Source organism: Lissotriton vulgaris, chromosome 6, assembly GCF_964263255.1.
Source record: "Lissotriton vulgaris chromosome 6, aLisVul1.2, whole genome shotgun sequence".
NCBI classification, from domain to species: Eukaryota; Metazoa; Chordata; class Amphibia; order Caudata; family Salamandridae; genus Lissotriton; species Lissotriton vulgaris.
This window is the reverse complement of record NC_141694.1, coordinates 686,859,257-686,877,004: the sequence shown is the minus strand read 5'-3', so window position 1 is coordinate 686,877,004 and position 17,748 is coordinate 686,859,257. Positions and strand designations below refer to the sequence as shown.

Sequence of the window (17,748 nt, the reverse complement as noted above, 5' to 3'; positions counted from 1 at the left end):
GGTTTGGCGGTCCATCGGACCACCAAACTCATAATTAGGCCCCCAGATTAGTTCAATGTATACTTAACAGAGCTATTTTCGTTTTGAAGAAACACCACGAAAAATGAAGCTGCTGACCACACCAAAGACAGCTACCACCAAACACTGGCAGATTTTCTCCAGCATGATCAATGTTTACAGTAACACAGCAGCTGCAAGTACGCCTCTCAACCGGCTGTTAAGAGGAGGAGAAGCCCAATATTGAGTCCAAGCTCAGTGCACTGTGAGCGGTAGCACCGAAAAAAGGAACTGGCCACACTACACAACTGGCTCACTTCAGGTGAGCATAGAGCTGCACCCCTCGATCAGACCAGGGCACGGGGTAGAATTTGCTTGCTTGCTTACAATACCATTCAAGTATTGGATTATTTCATGAAAAATTTGCAATAAAAAGCATCATATGTTTACATTTTCCAAAGCCCTCTCAGGGTTAGAACCTGCCCATGCATTCCATAAAAGACCCGCGAGGAAATCAGGGTCATTCGCTCTCTACATTTTGGGAAGTATTTGTGACCACTTTCAAGGCCCATCAGCCAGGACTCCTGCAGCACAGGCACCAGACTGATTCTTTCAGAAGGGACTTCAGTAACATATTTTTGGTACATATAGAAACTTATTTAGAACATGTTTATGTTTAATTTGCTTTTATGACAGTCTTTGCCGCATACATTTTTAGGATGCTGAAAATCTTTACTGAAGTCAAGCGGTTCTACGCCTTAAGCTGATTTCACGTTGTGAGGACCAATTGCTCCAGTTAATGGTTTGCCAGGCATTAAAATAACGTTTGCCTGAATTAGCACATCACGTTGTTCAGAAAGCGCGCTTGCAACATTTACCAGTCCAGGAAAAAATAAAATCATAATAGATAAGCAATGGCCATCTTCATTTGTGCTACCAAGGGGATTTAATGATCGCTCACAACTTGATTAATGTAACTGGATAAGACACCGTCCTGTTACCTGATCAAGCCACTTGAAGTCAGGGGTGATGCTTAGCCGCACTCGCAGTACTGTGCGCGTAATTGGCTGGATGGTCGCCTCCATTATAATGGAAGGAATTTGATGGACGCACTGCTTGACCTTTAGACCAATGTTCACGTGGTGCAGCATGTGACCTGCAAGAGGGACATTAGGTTAAGCAGATTTGAATATACAGGAAAAAAATAATGCAATCAGACTTGTAAATAGGCTTCTAAGAGGAGGATATTAGAACTTGCTGGCTGCGTGATTCAGAGTGTAAATCACTGACTCAGCTGACCTGGCATGTTTGAATATTTTTTAATACTTAACTTAAATTAGCACGCTGCGGGATGAAAAAGCTGCATTAACTCTTTCACTGGTTATTAACAACAGGGGTTAATACAACTACTGCGACTGCATGCTGTAAAATGTGCTAAGCAGGCTAGTTGTTTTGCTCCTCCTAAGGATTTTCTTAAAACACCAAGCAGATAATCACATTTCAAAAACAAAAATAAACCTCATGTTTAGGGAATGTAAAACCCAATTTACCATTATCTCCCTGAAAAATAAAAGATTTACTTGTGTGCTAGCTAAGTTTATATCAGGCAACACGGCCCTAACCGTGCATAACTTGCGGGCATCTAGGAAGATTAATAAACCCATATAACTGTGTAAATTATATCAATCCGCAAAACGATGTTGCTATGCAGACTTATTTTATTTGTAATTCACACCATTTTCATTTTTTTCCAACAACAGTTAAAAATATCCAGCTTTTAGATTATTACTACAGTTCTTGAGGAGAAACGTAGGCATTTATTCAAAAGCAATACAAATGACTGATTGCAACAGCGTTATGCATACCCCACAGGGGGTTGCACATACAGGTCTGTAAAACGGCTAAAATAGAATATCTTTCAGATTTTGCTTAATTTGGCAAGCAGGAAAATACTCAGATGAAATCACACAGCCGAGGTTCTTGGCATTTCCTCACAGTTTAGGGATGAGGGTGTTTGCGCCTGCGCACTTCCGAATCTTTTCTTCATGGTGTCTGTCATCTGCTAGTCTGACGCTGCTAACGCTTGCAGCAGGCCATTGCTTCTAAGTGACATGTCCGAGTGTGTGTTTAAATGTTTTATATTCATATGCTTGCCATATATTGGTTTTGTGGGCCTCGTCTGCCCTAACCTTGCAAACCAGCCCTTCTGCCTCTCTGAGGTAATGAGTTGCTCCAAACCACACCGGAAGGTGGGAGAGCAAGCGCCTCTCAGTCGTAGATCCAGATCCATCTCCAAAAATGTGTACATGGTATTGGGGAAGAGGAGATTTTTAAAGCACTCATTGCCGGGTGAACACCCTTCTCCCCAAATGGTCGAAACGTTAGCATTTTCCATAAATAGGACTTAAGCAGGCCAATGCATTATGGGCTAGATGTACGACCGTTCTGTTTTGTGGCTCGTAAAACAGAATGTACTAGTGTGTCTTAGACACATCTAGAGATTCCAATTGGATCGCAAATGACCTGCCTCATCAATATTTATGCAGCAGGTCGTAGTTTGCGACCCCATTGGGAATGGGCTAGAACAAAGGGATGGTGGCCTGCTGGGGACAGCAGACCACAATGTATGTTTGCTTTTTGAAAAAAGCAAAGTTTTTTCCCCAAATGCAGCCCATTTTCCTTAAAGGAAAATAGGATGCGTTTAAAAGGGAAAAAAAAGAAAAAAAATTGATTAATTTTTTGAGGGCAGGCAGTGGTCCGTGGGACAACAGCCTGCTCCTAAAAAACACATTTTGCATATATTCACAAAGGGGAAGGGGTCCCGTGGGGACTCCTTCCCGTTTGTAAATGGCTTACCAGGTAACTGTGACTGTTTTGCGACTGCATTTGTGGTCGCAAAACAATCGTACATACCAGTGCGACTAAGGGACACCCTCTGCAAGCCCCTTCCTAATAGTGACTTGCAAACCCAATTTTGCGAATCGGTAATAGGTTAAAGAAGCGCAAAATAGAGTTTGTACACACTACAACCCTTTATAGCGGTCGCAAATGGCCCAAATTTAAATTTGCGACCGCTAAAAACGGGCGTACATCTGGCCCCCTATGTCCAGTAATTTGAAAGTATATGAACAATTCATGCCTTTTCCTACTTGGATGCCACAACCAAGTCCTGTATTAGACTATGAAGAGATATGGTTGGTTACCATCACGACTATTGAAACAATTTCTGCGAACTTTGAGGAAGTCCCTGGATGTGACAAAACACGTGTCGGCTGTTTTCGTGCATATGGATCTGGACCGTGTAGTGCAACGATTTCTGTCAATATCTCTGTATTTATAATTGTTTTGAAATAAGGGTAAACACAGTCCTGACGGATATTGTTATATGTATAAAAAGAGTATCTGCATAAATTAAAAAGAAAAGAAACTTTTCTACAAACTAATCTCGGTTATATACCTTAAAAATATTGAATTTCGAGTTGTATGATACCAACTTATCAACGTTATACACTGTTATATATTTAAAGCTTAGAGTGCTGGGGTGTAATAATGTTGTAACGTATCTCACAGAGACTGGATTCGGTCCGTGTGTGTTTGTGCACCCAAGGTAGTAGGGTACACTTTACCCTTAGTGGCACCGTTAGAATCTTGCCAACTGTCGGATATACACAGAAGTTTTTACCACACATCTGGTTGCCCTGTTCACTTGTACAATTTTTAAGGTGCCACCCCCAGAACACTACTACCGATTCTTAAAACAAGCCAGAGGGGGATGGTTGTTTTCTGCACTGCCTTGCTTTTGTTTTACTCCACCAAACCACACAAAGAGCTAAGAATCCCCCAGGTGGACTTTGGTATGATCTATCTAGATGCTCAGCACTCTCTCTTGGACAACAGCAATCTAGTCTAGCTTCCTCCTTAGAGGGGTGAGGTGATGCACAGACCAATGGCAAGGGGATGGTTTGACCAACGTGGAACAGTGTCACAACTTTCGGCAGATAGGATGACTGTACCTACAGAACCAGTTTGTCTGGGAAGAAGAAAGTGTATGGCAGATTGACACAAAGAGCCTGAAGCTCACTCACATGCCGTGCCGAGGTGATGGCAAAGAGAAACACAGTTTTCATACTAAAGAGCCGTAAAGGACAGCTGTGAAGTGCCTCAAATGGAATCCACATCAGAGAAGTCAGGACCAGATTAAGGTCCCTTTGGGGGCGAGGGGGCGCCAAGCAAAATGGCTGCACTCGTGTGAGGCTCTTGCATTTCAGGCACCAATCCTTTTAATATCCTGGCCATCCCGGCAATCTAACCTCGCAGAGCCGGCCGCGTATGCACTGACATTACACCGGAGGCTACCCGGGATTGTAAGGTCAACTGGTCCTTACATGGAGGTGCGCTTTCTGTGGCAACTGCTCCTGAGCACGGGCTTCCTAAGATGGCGGAGAGGCGGACTGCCTGAGGCGGGGCTGCCGCGGCGAGCGCCACTGCTGAGGATCAGCGGCCTGCCCTGAACCTGTTGCCAAGCTGGGGCCTACCAGACTCCGAGTGGTGGCTGCCGAGAGCTGCCCCCCTCCTGTTGGGCCGGGTCTGACCCCACGGACCTCCTGCCTGCTCTGCCGTACCCCTGCAGGCCGCCTAGCAGTTCCGAGACTGGTTACCATGTGAAGCGGGAGGCGGAGCGGGGTGGACGCGCGGAGGCGGCTGCCAGGGGCTCGTCGCCTGATGACCTAGAGGGGGAGCGCTAATCTAGAAGACATACCGTCGCTATAGAGGTGAGAGGCGGGCAGGTTCCGGGTTGCGGTGCCACGTGTGCGGAGCCCCGCCACTGCGGTCTGCTGTCCTTTCCTGCCGCTGCTGCTCGCTGGGCCCGGCGAGCTCCTGTCTGCCCGTTGCGGCCGGGTCTGCGCTGCGGGCGGCGAGTGAATATATCGAGGAGTGCAGACCTGGTGGCGCGGCCTGCCGGCCCCCCTTTGATCGGCGGCGGCCGGGTGATTTGTCCGTCAGGCGGGAAAGCCCGAGCCCATCACCTGCCGGCCCGTAAGGGCATACAGTTCTGCATCTTTCGCTGTGCCTAATCCAGGTAGATGCGGCCCCGGTGGGGCTCTCTGCGGCCGGCTGTCTCCCCACCTGCCGCCATTAGCTGTGCCTAACATGCCCCTGCTCGCCCGCTGGGACCGGGACTGCTGTGTGGGCGGGGAAGCGGCGGACATACACTTCGCGGCACCGGCATAACTGGGGGCTCAAACCTAACGAGGCCTGCTGGATTCCAGTCACACTGCAACAACCAACTAGCCCAACACTCAACTTAAAAAGCCCCTAACTGCGACCCGCCGACTCACAAGTGCACCCAGCTGTACCTCTTTAGTGTGCCAGTTGGTCGATAGGGGACTGGCAACATGGACGTCACGCACCTCTTATTTACCACTCACATACTCGGACCACTCTCCTGTATTGCTGACTCTTACCCCGCCGCAAGAGGAGCCCCCACACTTAGCATGGAGCCTTAATGAGCAGTCACCCCTCGACCCTGTTTTTAAAGATGAAATAGAACAAGAAATATCGGACTTTTTCCTTCGTAACATTGGCTCTGTTCTGCTATATTCTACCATATGGGAGGCTTTTAAAGTCACCATACGGGGCATCTGCCTAGCAAAAAGTGTTGGGGTATTGAAAGATATCAGAGGCACGCTCCACAAATTGGAGGCAGAAATTAAGCAAACTGAGTCTGATCTCCAGACCGCTCCCTCTCCCACAGTACAGGTACACCTACACGTGCTACTCACTGACTATCAAGAAACTGCAGAACACAAGTGTAAATTCAGGGGGAAAGTATCACAAAGGGCTGAAGTATGGGGAAGGCGAGAGACCGGGTAGAGCATTGACTCCTCTGTCCGCCTTCCATGCTTCACCAATACTGTATTAGAAATTGAAAATGAGGACGACCTGACACATAGAAACTCCTCGGACATTCTAGCTGCGTTCAAACGATTTTATAAAGAAATGTACTCCACCCACCTCCACACTCCAGTAGATTTTTAATCATTTTTTGAGGACACTGCCATAGCCTGGCTAGGAAATGGTCAAAGAGAATTCCTTCTAGCCCACCGTGAGGATGATGAGATCATTTCAGCTATCATGCAATTACAATCTGGCAAAGCTCCAGGGCCTGATGGCCTACCGGCTGAATTTTATAAACTGTATAAGCATCTCATTATTCCGGTGCTGAGGCACGTGTTTGAAGAGGCACGTGAGACCGGTATTTTGCCCCGGACAATGCGGGAAGCTCTCATTATTTCTTTGCCCAAGCCAGGTAACAGGCCCCTCTATCTTATAAATGTAGATGCTAAAATCCTCGCCAAACTAATTGCTAACCGCATCAGCCCCCTTATGCCAGTGCTGGTCCTCCCGGACTAATCGGGATTTGTCCCGACTAGGAGCACAGCCCACAACTTGAGAACACTATTCGCCTTACTTCACGACATTGACCCAGAGGAAAACGCTGCTGCCATTTCACTTGATGCCAACAAGGCATTTGATTCCCTGGAGTGGGACTATCTTTCATTTGTCTTGGTGCACATGGTTCCCCCCCATTTCTGGCCTGGATCAACTTATTATACACTGGACTCAGTGCCACCGTAATGGTAAATGGCTTAGGCTCTTCTTCCTTCCCACTGGCAAGAGGCACCAGGCAGGGATGTCCCCTTTCCCCTCTTTTATTTGCAATGGCCATCGAACCCCTTGCTGCTAAAATCAGACACCACGAGACCACGCCATCATCTACAGAGAGCGGCAGATTCTCATATCCTTATACGCAGATTATATCACTCTTTACTTGCGACACTATGACATCAGCTTGAATCCCATACTACGTTTATTTATTCTGTTTGTGCAATAATCGGGGTCAACATTAACTGGTCCAAATCCCAGATATATCCTCTTACTGAATCCACCACGAGGTTTACCCCTGATTTCCCCTTTAAATGGTGCAAAGACACTCTTACCTATCTGGGTATCACTGTGTCTCGCACTCGCGATGAACTCATGGCAGCTAACTACGGTCGCGCATTGGATTCCATCACTGATAAAATCACAGGATGGATAGCGCTACCCCTATCCATGGCAGGTAGAGCAGCATTAATTAAAATGGTCATTCTGCCCAAACTCCTGTACTTATTTGTCAACGTCTCATATGCCCCCAGCCGCCACTTTTTCTCTGCCATTAAAGCTCAACTTATACGACTACTATGGGGTGGGAAACAGGCCAGGCTCAAATGGAACACACTCACGCGCCCTTTCAACGCAGGTGGGTTCTCAGTACCAGACACTGAATTATATTTTAGTTGCGCACAGGCACACTATGCTTCATACTGGATGAAGCACCCCCCCCTTCATGCCTCACCTGACGATTGAAAATGGCTACATGCACCCCATCCCTAGCGCCGCCTATCTCAGCGTCCCCGCGGTCCGCAGACTTTTTGCATCTACCACCGTTCAATGTACCGTCATTGCATGGCACGATCTAGCCAAATTAACTAACTGCACTTCACTGTACTCTCCTCTCCTGCCCCTTTTCGGGCACCAGGACCTCACAGTCACGCAGGAGGGCGGCTGTCGCCAGCTCCTTTGCAAACTCTCTATACACAACTGGGGACACCTTTATACTAATGGGAAGTTCAGTACCATCGACACATTTTTTTAAAATGTTAACCCCACTCCCCTAGACCGCTTCTACTACATCAGACTGCAACAAGACATAAAAGCTGCTACACCCACTTTCCCCCTGGAACCCCCAGTGATGCCCCCGCTACATGTACTACTGCAACAGGACGCCCCTGCACATGTACTATCGAAGTTGTACCAAAACGTCCAAGCCAACAGAGAATATGACCCGCTACCGGCCCAAAGCAAATGGGAGACAAAACTCGGTCACCCCATAACTGACGAAAAGAGGACATATTGCTGTGCACAGACAGGGAAAATTTCCACTAGCAGCAGATTCAGAATAATACATTACAAATACCTACATCGGTTATATTATACAGCAGCGTGATTGTACAGATTGAAGCTTTGCGACAACGACCGCTGCGACCGCTGCGGTAGAGAAGGGGTTGACTTTAGACACTTAGCCTGGGATTGCCCACCTATACAACGCTATTGGGTAGAGGTACTTGCTGCATTAGATCTTATGACAGGCTTGCATGTCCCTACAGACCCCCTTACTGCTCTGTTGGGCAACATTGAACCTATTGCCGCAAAAATGCAGAAGTACACCTCCATGGTACTACTGCTCGCCAAAAGGAAAATTACTAGTAAGTGGGGGAGAAGCAGAGCGCCGAAATGTAAGAACTGGCTCCAGGGCCTTACATATTGCTAAGAGCAGCTACACACTTATGCAGAGCTCCAACCCCCCTCATCACGCCCAAGGGATATCTGGGGCCCGTTGCAAACTTATTTATTGGAACATGCCACAGATAATAATGCGGAAACCGCATGAGGAATACCACTCATCCCCTGACAATACCCACCAGCAGAGCACACATTCATCACGCACTGGAAGATAGGGGATTATATATGTCACTGCGATATTATTCATAGGCCGAAACACCCCTTTGTTGTGGTCATATTTCTTTAATGTATAACACACAAGTGGAATTGGTTTCTTAACAATGCCTCAGTTGTTTGTTAGTGCTTTGTTATTATATGAATACAATGGTAATCCTGCCTTTGCTGCCAAACACTCTAACTAACGCAGCCGGCCCGAAGGGGTTGTAGGCGGCTTGCTGTGTACTCCCCTGCCCCCATATTACACCCATCTTACACGCTCGCAATGCCGGCCAGAATACGGTTGTAGGCATCAAGCTGAGATGTATAACTAATGTTGGTCTTCAATATAGGTTTTTAAAAATATATATATATATTTTTTTTAAAAGGTCCCTTTGGGGGCACACAAGGAGAGGAGGGGAGAATTATGAAGCCCTTTCAAAAATCACATCACAACAGGTGACTTAAACAATGGGGGGTGATCTGGCAACCTTAAAAAGACTCAAACATAACTCTTAACTGTGCCGAAAGCAAAGCCTTGCCGGGCAAGACACAGAAAAATACCAGACATCAGATAACTTGGCCTGGAAGGGGTCAATCAGGCATGTGCCACACCAAGCCACAAATTTGCACACTGGGAGAAATTTCGAGGTAAGAGTCTCAAAGAGGCAAGCAGTAGCTCCGAATCCTTGCCTGGTGGAGTAGAAAGAAAGGAATTGACATCAGTGACCAGGAGTGGCACCTATAAAGGCCCACCAAATAATTTCTGGAGCAGAAAGGCAGTAGTGGGGATTCACATGGTGCCACCTTCCGGCACAGAGTGGTACTGCTGCAAAATTTCCAGATGCAGCCTGACGTCTGGGGAATATTCATAAGGTGCAGAATCTGCAGCTAGAAGTCTCTACCAGAACACATTTGATCCTATGGGTTGCAGTGTTACATATATACTGATGATATTCAGCTTCTCCTCAAAATGAAAACAAATAGCTTGCATGCTATCCAAGGAAGATCTATCTATCTATCTATCTATCTATCTATCTATCTATCTATCTATCTATCTATCTATTCCATCTGCTATTGAAAGTATAGTGTTCAGAAAGTTCTTGAAGTTAAATCTCAATAAATCAGAAGTAATTATCTTTTGGTGACTTTCAAAGTATGACCAAAGAGATATGTGTGGCTTTTTATCTAAGGTACACTACATAACCTTATTTAAGTACAAACCCTGGCTTTCATATTGGACCACCAACTATTAATGCGACCACCACGCCCCAGTTGAATAAGGAAGTACAAACCTGTTGGTCGAAACTATGGCCTTGAAACACGCATGCTATACGTTTACTTTGTCTTGCTTGCCACAGTTGTAGCAATCTCACTTAACAAAATTACTGAATAGTGCTACAGGGTACACCTAGGTCACGGTGCTAATGCCATTAAAAAAAATCTGAATTCTGAATGCGATGACATTTATCTTGGTAGGAGCATGTAGCGCATCTCTGAAAAGCCTTCATTTGTTACCTGTAACAAAATTGACAGGGCCCAAATAACAAAGCATTTCTCCAGACGTAAAAGAGCGCAAAGCCAGGTGAAATCAGGGCCACATTTAGGATTTGGCCTGGATTAAGACATTCTTAATGCAGGAAATAACCATAGCAATTTTGATCCAAATGTCTTGAGAATTTAGCCATGGCTCCATGCCTGCATTAATTAATCACAGTATGATGGTTACTAGCGTAAAAACGTGGTCATGTTCCCTAATAACATCTGTTGTGTAACATAGCAACAAGTTGCCCAACTCTGTGGCAAAAAAAGACAAAAATAATGGAAAAATGTTCTGCAATAATTTCTGTGGTTAAAAAAACTGTGATTCAATAGTTTTGCTTATCAACTAGATTCATACCTCATTCACAAACAATTTATATTCATTGTGCATTAAAATATCAAACTTTACAAGACACACCAACTACGATAGTTTAGATATAGGCACTTTGATGGCAAAAGGTAGGAAGGAGGTCACTTCTATCTTTAGTAGAATTATTAATCACCTATTTCATCTTTTCTCATGTCCTTTAGCTTGTCTATGGTAAGCTTCTTCTCTTCCAGTTTTGAAAGCACCGAGGGTGGTAGAATTGAGAACTGCCTCAGCGGGCTGGCCCAGCCCCACAACCGCTTGTCAATGATCTTGCTAAGGTTCAACAGCCTATAGGTCATAGCAGGCCAACGCTTCCGAAGAGCAACTTCAAAAAGTGCGCGAACGATTCGAGCTGCGTTCTGAAAACAAAGAACAGGCATAGAAACAATTAATTTTAATTTAATTTAACAGTCTTTAAACACACAAACAATTAGAAACCCTTGTAGTGATCTTCTTGCTGAACCCCTGAAAGATGGCCCTCTGTTTTGCCTACATGTGTTTGCTTCTTGTGAAAGCAGGGGTTGGGGCATCAGGGACACTTAATCCAACCTGGATGGTTTGAGGCTTTCAGAAAATATTTTTCCGTCGTCTCTTTATGATTGTTGATTGCAGGACCTCCAGGGCTTTACAGTGGTGCTTTTCCATGACTCTTTTCGAGCGGAGGTTGGTGCAGGCATTGCTTATTTTGAGCTGGTGGTTTCCGGTGCTCGGCACCTGCACTTAATTGTCAACTGCAGCGCTTGTGACAGTCTGCCACAAGATGCCGCTGTCTAGCTAATTTGGAGATGACAACAATAGTCAATTATTAATTTAATACACATTAAAAATTACTATTACCTGCCACCCAAGCCATTTTTATAGCTTTGGGGGCGTGAAACAGTCCAAATTGTCACACTGATAGGAGTGTGCTGGTTAGTAGTTATGTTGTTGCTATCACTGGCAGCATGTGTGATGCAAGCTGCAGTGGCCTCCTGACGAGAGCCCTGGCACTTATTTGTTTATAAATTAAGCACTGGGTGAAGGCGTAATGTGACACACCAGGATGGCTTTGGAAGTTCATGCTTACTTGGGTGACACATGTAGGCATACGTTTCACTGCACATGATAAAGAATACAGAGCTTGTTTCTGGTATGACGACTGCAGCTTGGGCCCTATGCTGAGGTCATGAAGCCACAACAAACTTTTGAAAGTTGTAAGTCTAATAAATTGCACAGCAAACCAGTAACAATGTGACATGCAGAGCCTTTTGCTATCAGAAGTGCACTAGTGTTACACACCAGGAGGCAATCACGTCAGATTACCAGAGGTGGGGACAAGAGAGCTAGACCAATAGAACAGCATGACAACTGTTTATTGGTTTAATGCATACTTTTTTAGGCCTATGACTTTCAATGACTGATTTGGGAATATCCGAATCAGGCACTAGGCCAATGAAAACAGAAAAGGGATCAGATATGTGGTAGAAACACAATACAATGTTGCTGGTTACTAGTTTGGATAATTCAGGTGTCAGTATCCCATATTAAGAAAGTTGTAATTTCTACCTGGATTTTCCGCCTTATTCAATTTACTGAAGTCTGGATAAACAAAATACATTTTGGGGAAAAAGAATACCTGTGTAAAACACCACAACTAAGAATAGGTATGCAGTGAAATGTTACAAGCCGTTTTAGTCAAGTTTAAAAACGCAAACTCTTTAGTTTTCGATTACTTTTATTGGACTAATTGAAACGAAATTGTCACGGTGGTACAGTGAAGCCACACAGACCTCCTATTCGAATCGCACTCAAAAGCAGCTTAACCAGAATTGAAATAGATTAATTAAAGTATGAGTTATTTTTGCCCCACTCCTCTCCCAGGTGCTGGGAAGCAAGAGAGGGTGGACAGGATGGAGACACCGAGTATTTTTTTTAATCCTCTGCAAACAGAGTTTTCTGGCCGGGGAGAAGCATGAGGGGAAGAGGGCAGGGGCAGGAGGGTGTTTTGCCCACAGTCTCCTTATTTGTTCTTTGTCTTGTGAGTCAGTTTGCCAGACTTGCAATTCTGTTTTTATTTCTACTTTAAAATGGTCAGCTACAAGAAAAATAACTATAAGGAAAACCTTTATTTTAAGGATATATAGACAACAAAGAAACGGATCAGGACTCTTCTGTCACTAAACTGTTTCCAGGGGCCGGAGTTGGCAAAAGTGCCTTTTCCCTGGACTAAACAACTAAACCCTAACTACGCAATCACTAGTGCCCATTCTGAGGCGAGCGGGAATAAATGAATGAGTTACTGTGGGTGAGTTGGTGAAATGTTAAGTGGATGAGTCAGTGGTGCTTAAGTGAGTGTGTAAATGCGTGAGGAGGGGGGGTGACAGAGTGAGGGGGTGGTTGAGTGAATTGATTGTGTGATTTCAGGACTCTAGGTGTGACTAGGGAAGGTGGGCAATGGAGGCCTGATCTTATTGGTCATCAATGATGACGTTACCGCTAACATAAGTGATGCAATGTTGAACCCATAAGCAGCGCAGGAGGATTAAGGTTAGTTAGGTATCTTAAAACGGAGAACTGTCTTCAAATCCCCTCTACTGGCAATGACTCTCGGAATGTAAACTTTTGCTTAATCACCTGCTGAGGATGTAAAGTTTTTTTTTTTTTTTACAGGATCCTTTAATTTCCATTAACAAAAATGGTTCCAGTGAATGTCATAGTATTTATTGCTACACTGCTCATGAGCGTCTCTGTCTTTGTGAAGTAAACACGGGGCATAGCCTAGAGTTATGCCCTGTGCTGGTACTCGGAGTGCACTCCATGTTCTGCGTCAGAACCCTGACAATAGTAATCACACAGTGTAGTCTGCGTGAACCCTTCATGAAGTACGCAACATGACCGGTGACTGCTCTCTGTATGGGTAAGCAAAGGGCAATATGTAAGGTAAGTCCTTCTTTCTGGTAAGCAAAGAATACAGTACGTAGAGGGTATATACTGTGGCTCTGGCTAGTATCCAGAGAGCACATGGCATTTGCAGGTATTTTCATTTTAAGTATATTCTCCATATACCTGAATGAATTTAAACCATTTGAACCCGAACCGCATGCTGAAGTTTATCAAAGTCCATTCCTCGGTTTAAGCTACATGCAATCAAAACTCTCCTACAGAGTTTTGAGTGCTATTTTTCCATTCTATATCCTACAACTTTAGCTACCTGGTCCAATAATCTTCAAAAAACATTACATTCATGGCTGCCCAACCAATCTTTCTGGATTGTTTGGAGAACATATGCGAAAGACCAATGTTGCAGCTGATCCAATATTTCATGGGTAAAAATAATCGGCATGCTTTGGGCATACTGTGCAAAAAATTTACAGTTCCCTATTACCTGAGCCACGTATGCAGTGTCCGAGATGAGAGAAAAGTTGTCCAGCTCGCCTCGGCCGATATATGTTTGGAGAAGAATGTTTATCTTCCCATAGCTGTTCTCCACTCCTCCAGGCACAACAAGTTCACAGTTATTGTCGATTAATTGCTCCAGCTCTTCGATTTCTTCATCCCTCACCTAAAAAACAAAACATTTAAATGACTACTGGACAATACCTGAATACGATCTTTAATTGACACAAAATTCCAACTCTGACTGAGGACTACATTTGCTATTGAACAAAATGTTTTAGGTTATAAATTAGGATTTATCATTTCTGGTATAGTGCTTCTTAACTCCAGCGGTGTGGCACAGCACTTCACAAATGATGAAATATCACATAAACAACTCAATCACAACAGCAGGAAATATGGAAAAAGTGAATTAAATTAGATTTACAGAAACATTCTATGACTGATACCTAATGGATAAAAGATCCAAGGTAAATACGTTTAAGTTAATAAAGTCTTCTGTTTCACGGTACACATCTTTAGGTCTCAATGGGATAGATTTCTACATTTTTACACCCCATCTGAAGAGCTGCTGAAAGGCAGTAAATTGTGTTTTTCCAATGCCAAACACTCCAGTATCCGTGCTGGAGCTTAATAATATCTCCTGCTGCAGCTAATGCTAATCCCTCACTATGGTCCACACTAAGAGATCGCTCCAACAAAATGAATGTTTAGTTATATTCTGAATAGGATTATGGTGCCAGCATATGGCGCTGCGCGCTCCTGCAAGGGAATAGCCAGACTCAGCAAACTCACCAGGAGAGCTCGGGTGGGGTGTCTCTGCCCTTCTTGCCGCAAACCTTGCCCATTTAACTTCCGGAATCGCCGCCTGCCTCCCGCTGCACGGCCCCGCTCCCACTAACTGCGGGGGAAGCGCCGGCCCCAGCGTGGAGTGCAGGCAAGGGAACTACAAGTCCCAGCCTGCCCAAAAGAACCCACGTGTCCGGACTAGTGCGACTGGAGGCACCTGGAGGCACATTTAACCACCGTCAACGCTCCCTCGCGGGACGCGAGCGGGACGCCGGGCTAAGCCCGGGCAAAGGGCGGGCCCTCTGTGGCCCTCAGTGGACCGAAGGGGACAGGACAGGCCCCCTCCCTTGACCCTACTGCGAGAGGAGGTAGAGTGTATCCACATACTATTTGACTATTTCTGTAGCTCAATTAATCCAACTTTAAATATGCCATGCAAGGGGGGAACAAGCTTAGCTACGCAGAGGGGCCTAGGTGAAGGGGTACTAAAGCATCACACGATTAGCACAAGCACCTTGCCCACTGTCCCCAAGATAGACAACAATTCTCCTTGCTACTCGGCAATCAATACGCAATCTCCCCCACAAACGTCACCAAGAGTGCAAAACTTGTCCCTGTGGGATGAACTAAACATTCTATGCAATTCTAAGTACATTACAGTGGAATCACCTTCTCCTGCCAAAGGCACCAGCACTCCAAGTACTAAAGGCAGTATACGGGAATCTCCCTTCTTACCTAAGAAAGACAAGACCCAAGTCTCAGTCCTCCCTCGGCCATTACCCACTAAAATAAAGCACGATGAGGACAATGCCGAAGGGAATCAATCTAAATTCCATAAATTATCCGTAAGCCCTACATCACCTGCCAATAATCTCCCTATCACCATGGAGACTGCAGACAAACTGGATGATTCAATACTTTACCCCCAGGTGTCTCTATTGACCCAGATCGAGCAACTTGTTAAAACCATCATTTCCCCATTAGTAGAACAAATTAACTCCATAGGGGAAAGGCTCTCGGGTCTATAGAATAAAATCATGGCCATTCTGACACCTATCAATAATTCGGTAACATCGAATCGCTCCCAGCCCTCTACTACCCTGGAAACAGCCAAGTTAACTCCTATTCACAAAAACGCCCTAGCCACATCACAACCACCTAAAATCCCAGACTCTACCGCTTCCAAAGCCCCCCTCAAATCTGCTTTATTAAGGTCCTCAGGGGTTAAAACAGCACGTAAACCACCATACATACATCTTCCCCCAGAAGCCGCGCCATATGTGTTCGTCCTCTCAGGAGTACCAGCACTTGCGATGGGTAAAACCGAAAGACAGTAGGACCTATTGAATAAGGTCATATTCTGGCTGGGAAATAACAGACCCCTACCACCGGATCAAGATGGCGGAATCCTGAGTGTGAGAAGGGTGGGCTGGCTGGGCTCACTACCAAAAAACATTCCTGGGGACTTGGTACTGGTTAAATTCAGGAACCGGAACATCGTCCCGTACCTAAGATCCTGTCCGCCCCAAGAAGGTGATGGCCCAATACGCACTTGGGACTTACTTGACTTTTATCCATGTATGCCAAATATCCCCCAGTTAAGACCAACAGCAAAGCACCACCACCCGTTGGGAGGGGGGATCCACGTATCCAGTGGCATCAGTTTTTCCGTTCCCAATAGATTTGAATCATTGGACAATTGTCGCAATTCTTGAGTGCTTCCATCTAAAGGGACAATTTTATGTATTCACAGCTGACAGGGATAAACTGCATGATTAACATGTCACACCATGGAACTTTGAGGTTGGGGATATGTCTTTTTTTTACTCGAAGTTAAGTTATTGAATGTATGTATTAATTTTATGACTGTTTTTATGTACGCTTTTATGATTTTAAATTTAAAAATCGAATAAAGCATTTTCAAGCGAGTGAATAGGATTATTTTTGATTTCAAAGAATTTTATTGTTTTTTGAGAATACAAAGATATAAGGGAGGAACAAGTGTGGGGTATTAGACATTCATAATGAGAAAGATACTTGTGGAATAACAGTGCATTCAAAAATAGAACCAAATATAATCATCTGATTGCAGATTTAAACACAATACTGATTACAAGGATAATAATTGAGGTGAACCCCGGGGGTGAATGAGATTATTTTTAAGAGGACTTTCCACCCAGTTTATTTGGAACATTACAACTAACATTCAAAGCTGAAGGATTGCCACATTTACAACTAGTTTAACAAAATAATGACATAAGTCCATGAAAATGGTTGCTTAATGGTTCTTCAGAAAATATGGGAGCAACAATGAATCATAAATATGCAACTGAGTTTTCAAATGCAAGGTGTTGAGAATGTTTTCAAACATTCTAAATTGCTAAAAATAACTCGTTGTTTTCGTTCATCTCGAGCCTTAGGTCCCCTGAACAGAAGTGGACTATAAAGATTATTTTACGGTCCCAAGTTCACTACTGTGGAGTAAAGTTTGGCTAACAATGATCGGATTTAGAAAAGCGACTTATATTAACGTGACCAACAAAGTTATGGATATGTGATCTTTACACATAATATGTTCTAAATATGCTTGCAACCTATTAGACCGTTGGGAAACTTCTCTTAGGTAGACTACAATCATGGGCTGAAAGCAAGAGCATACTCCATTATAGATTTCCTGAAGGCCCTAGCACTATACTACAATGTCTCAATCCCACTTTGGTGGCATCAAAATATCTTTAACCAAAAAGGTGATTGTTATGTACAGTCTTTGTGGACTTCACAGTGATGTTGGACACAGCGGATAAACCAAAACTGATCTATCAGCTATTGATGTGTGTGAATCAATGGAAAAATTAAGACTGAGAAACCACACTAGAGGAAACCACACCATGGAAAAATAATTATAAGGAAAGACAACTTTAAGTAAATTCATCTAAACCGATAATTAAAGGAATGATAACTTTAAGGAAACATCCAAAATTGCACACTTGGGTGTCGATTATGGGTAGTGAGAGATTATTGGGTTCAGGGAAGGAGGATATTTCGGGGCAATGAGGGTTTTTTAGGGTTCAGGGATGGGTGGAGTTTAGGGGCGTTAGTGTTTTTCTAGGGATCAGGCAAGGGTGGAGTTTAGG

The 17,748-nt window shown here is 44.5% G+C and overlaps 1 protein-coding gene across 1 annotated transcript in view; it reads right to left on the bottom strand.

Annotated features, from left to right (window-relative positions):
• ASCC3 (activating signal cointegrator 1 complex subunit 3) overlaps window positions 1–17,748 on the bottom strand; it is a 2,217,780-nt gene that overhangs the window by 536,877 nt on the left and 1,663,155 nt on the right. The window contains exons 20-22 of the mRNA XM_086926668.1: window positions 13,815–13,991; window positions 10,584–10,809; window positions 999–1,153 (exon numbers count right to left, since the gene is read on the bottom strand). Coding sequence (XP_086782794.1) covers window positions 999–1,153; window positions 10,584–10,809; window positions 13,815–13,991 — 558 coding nt within the window. The remainder of the gene's footprint in view (window positions 1–998; window positions 1,154–10,583; window positions 10,810–13,814; window positions 13,992–17,748) is intronic.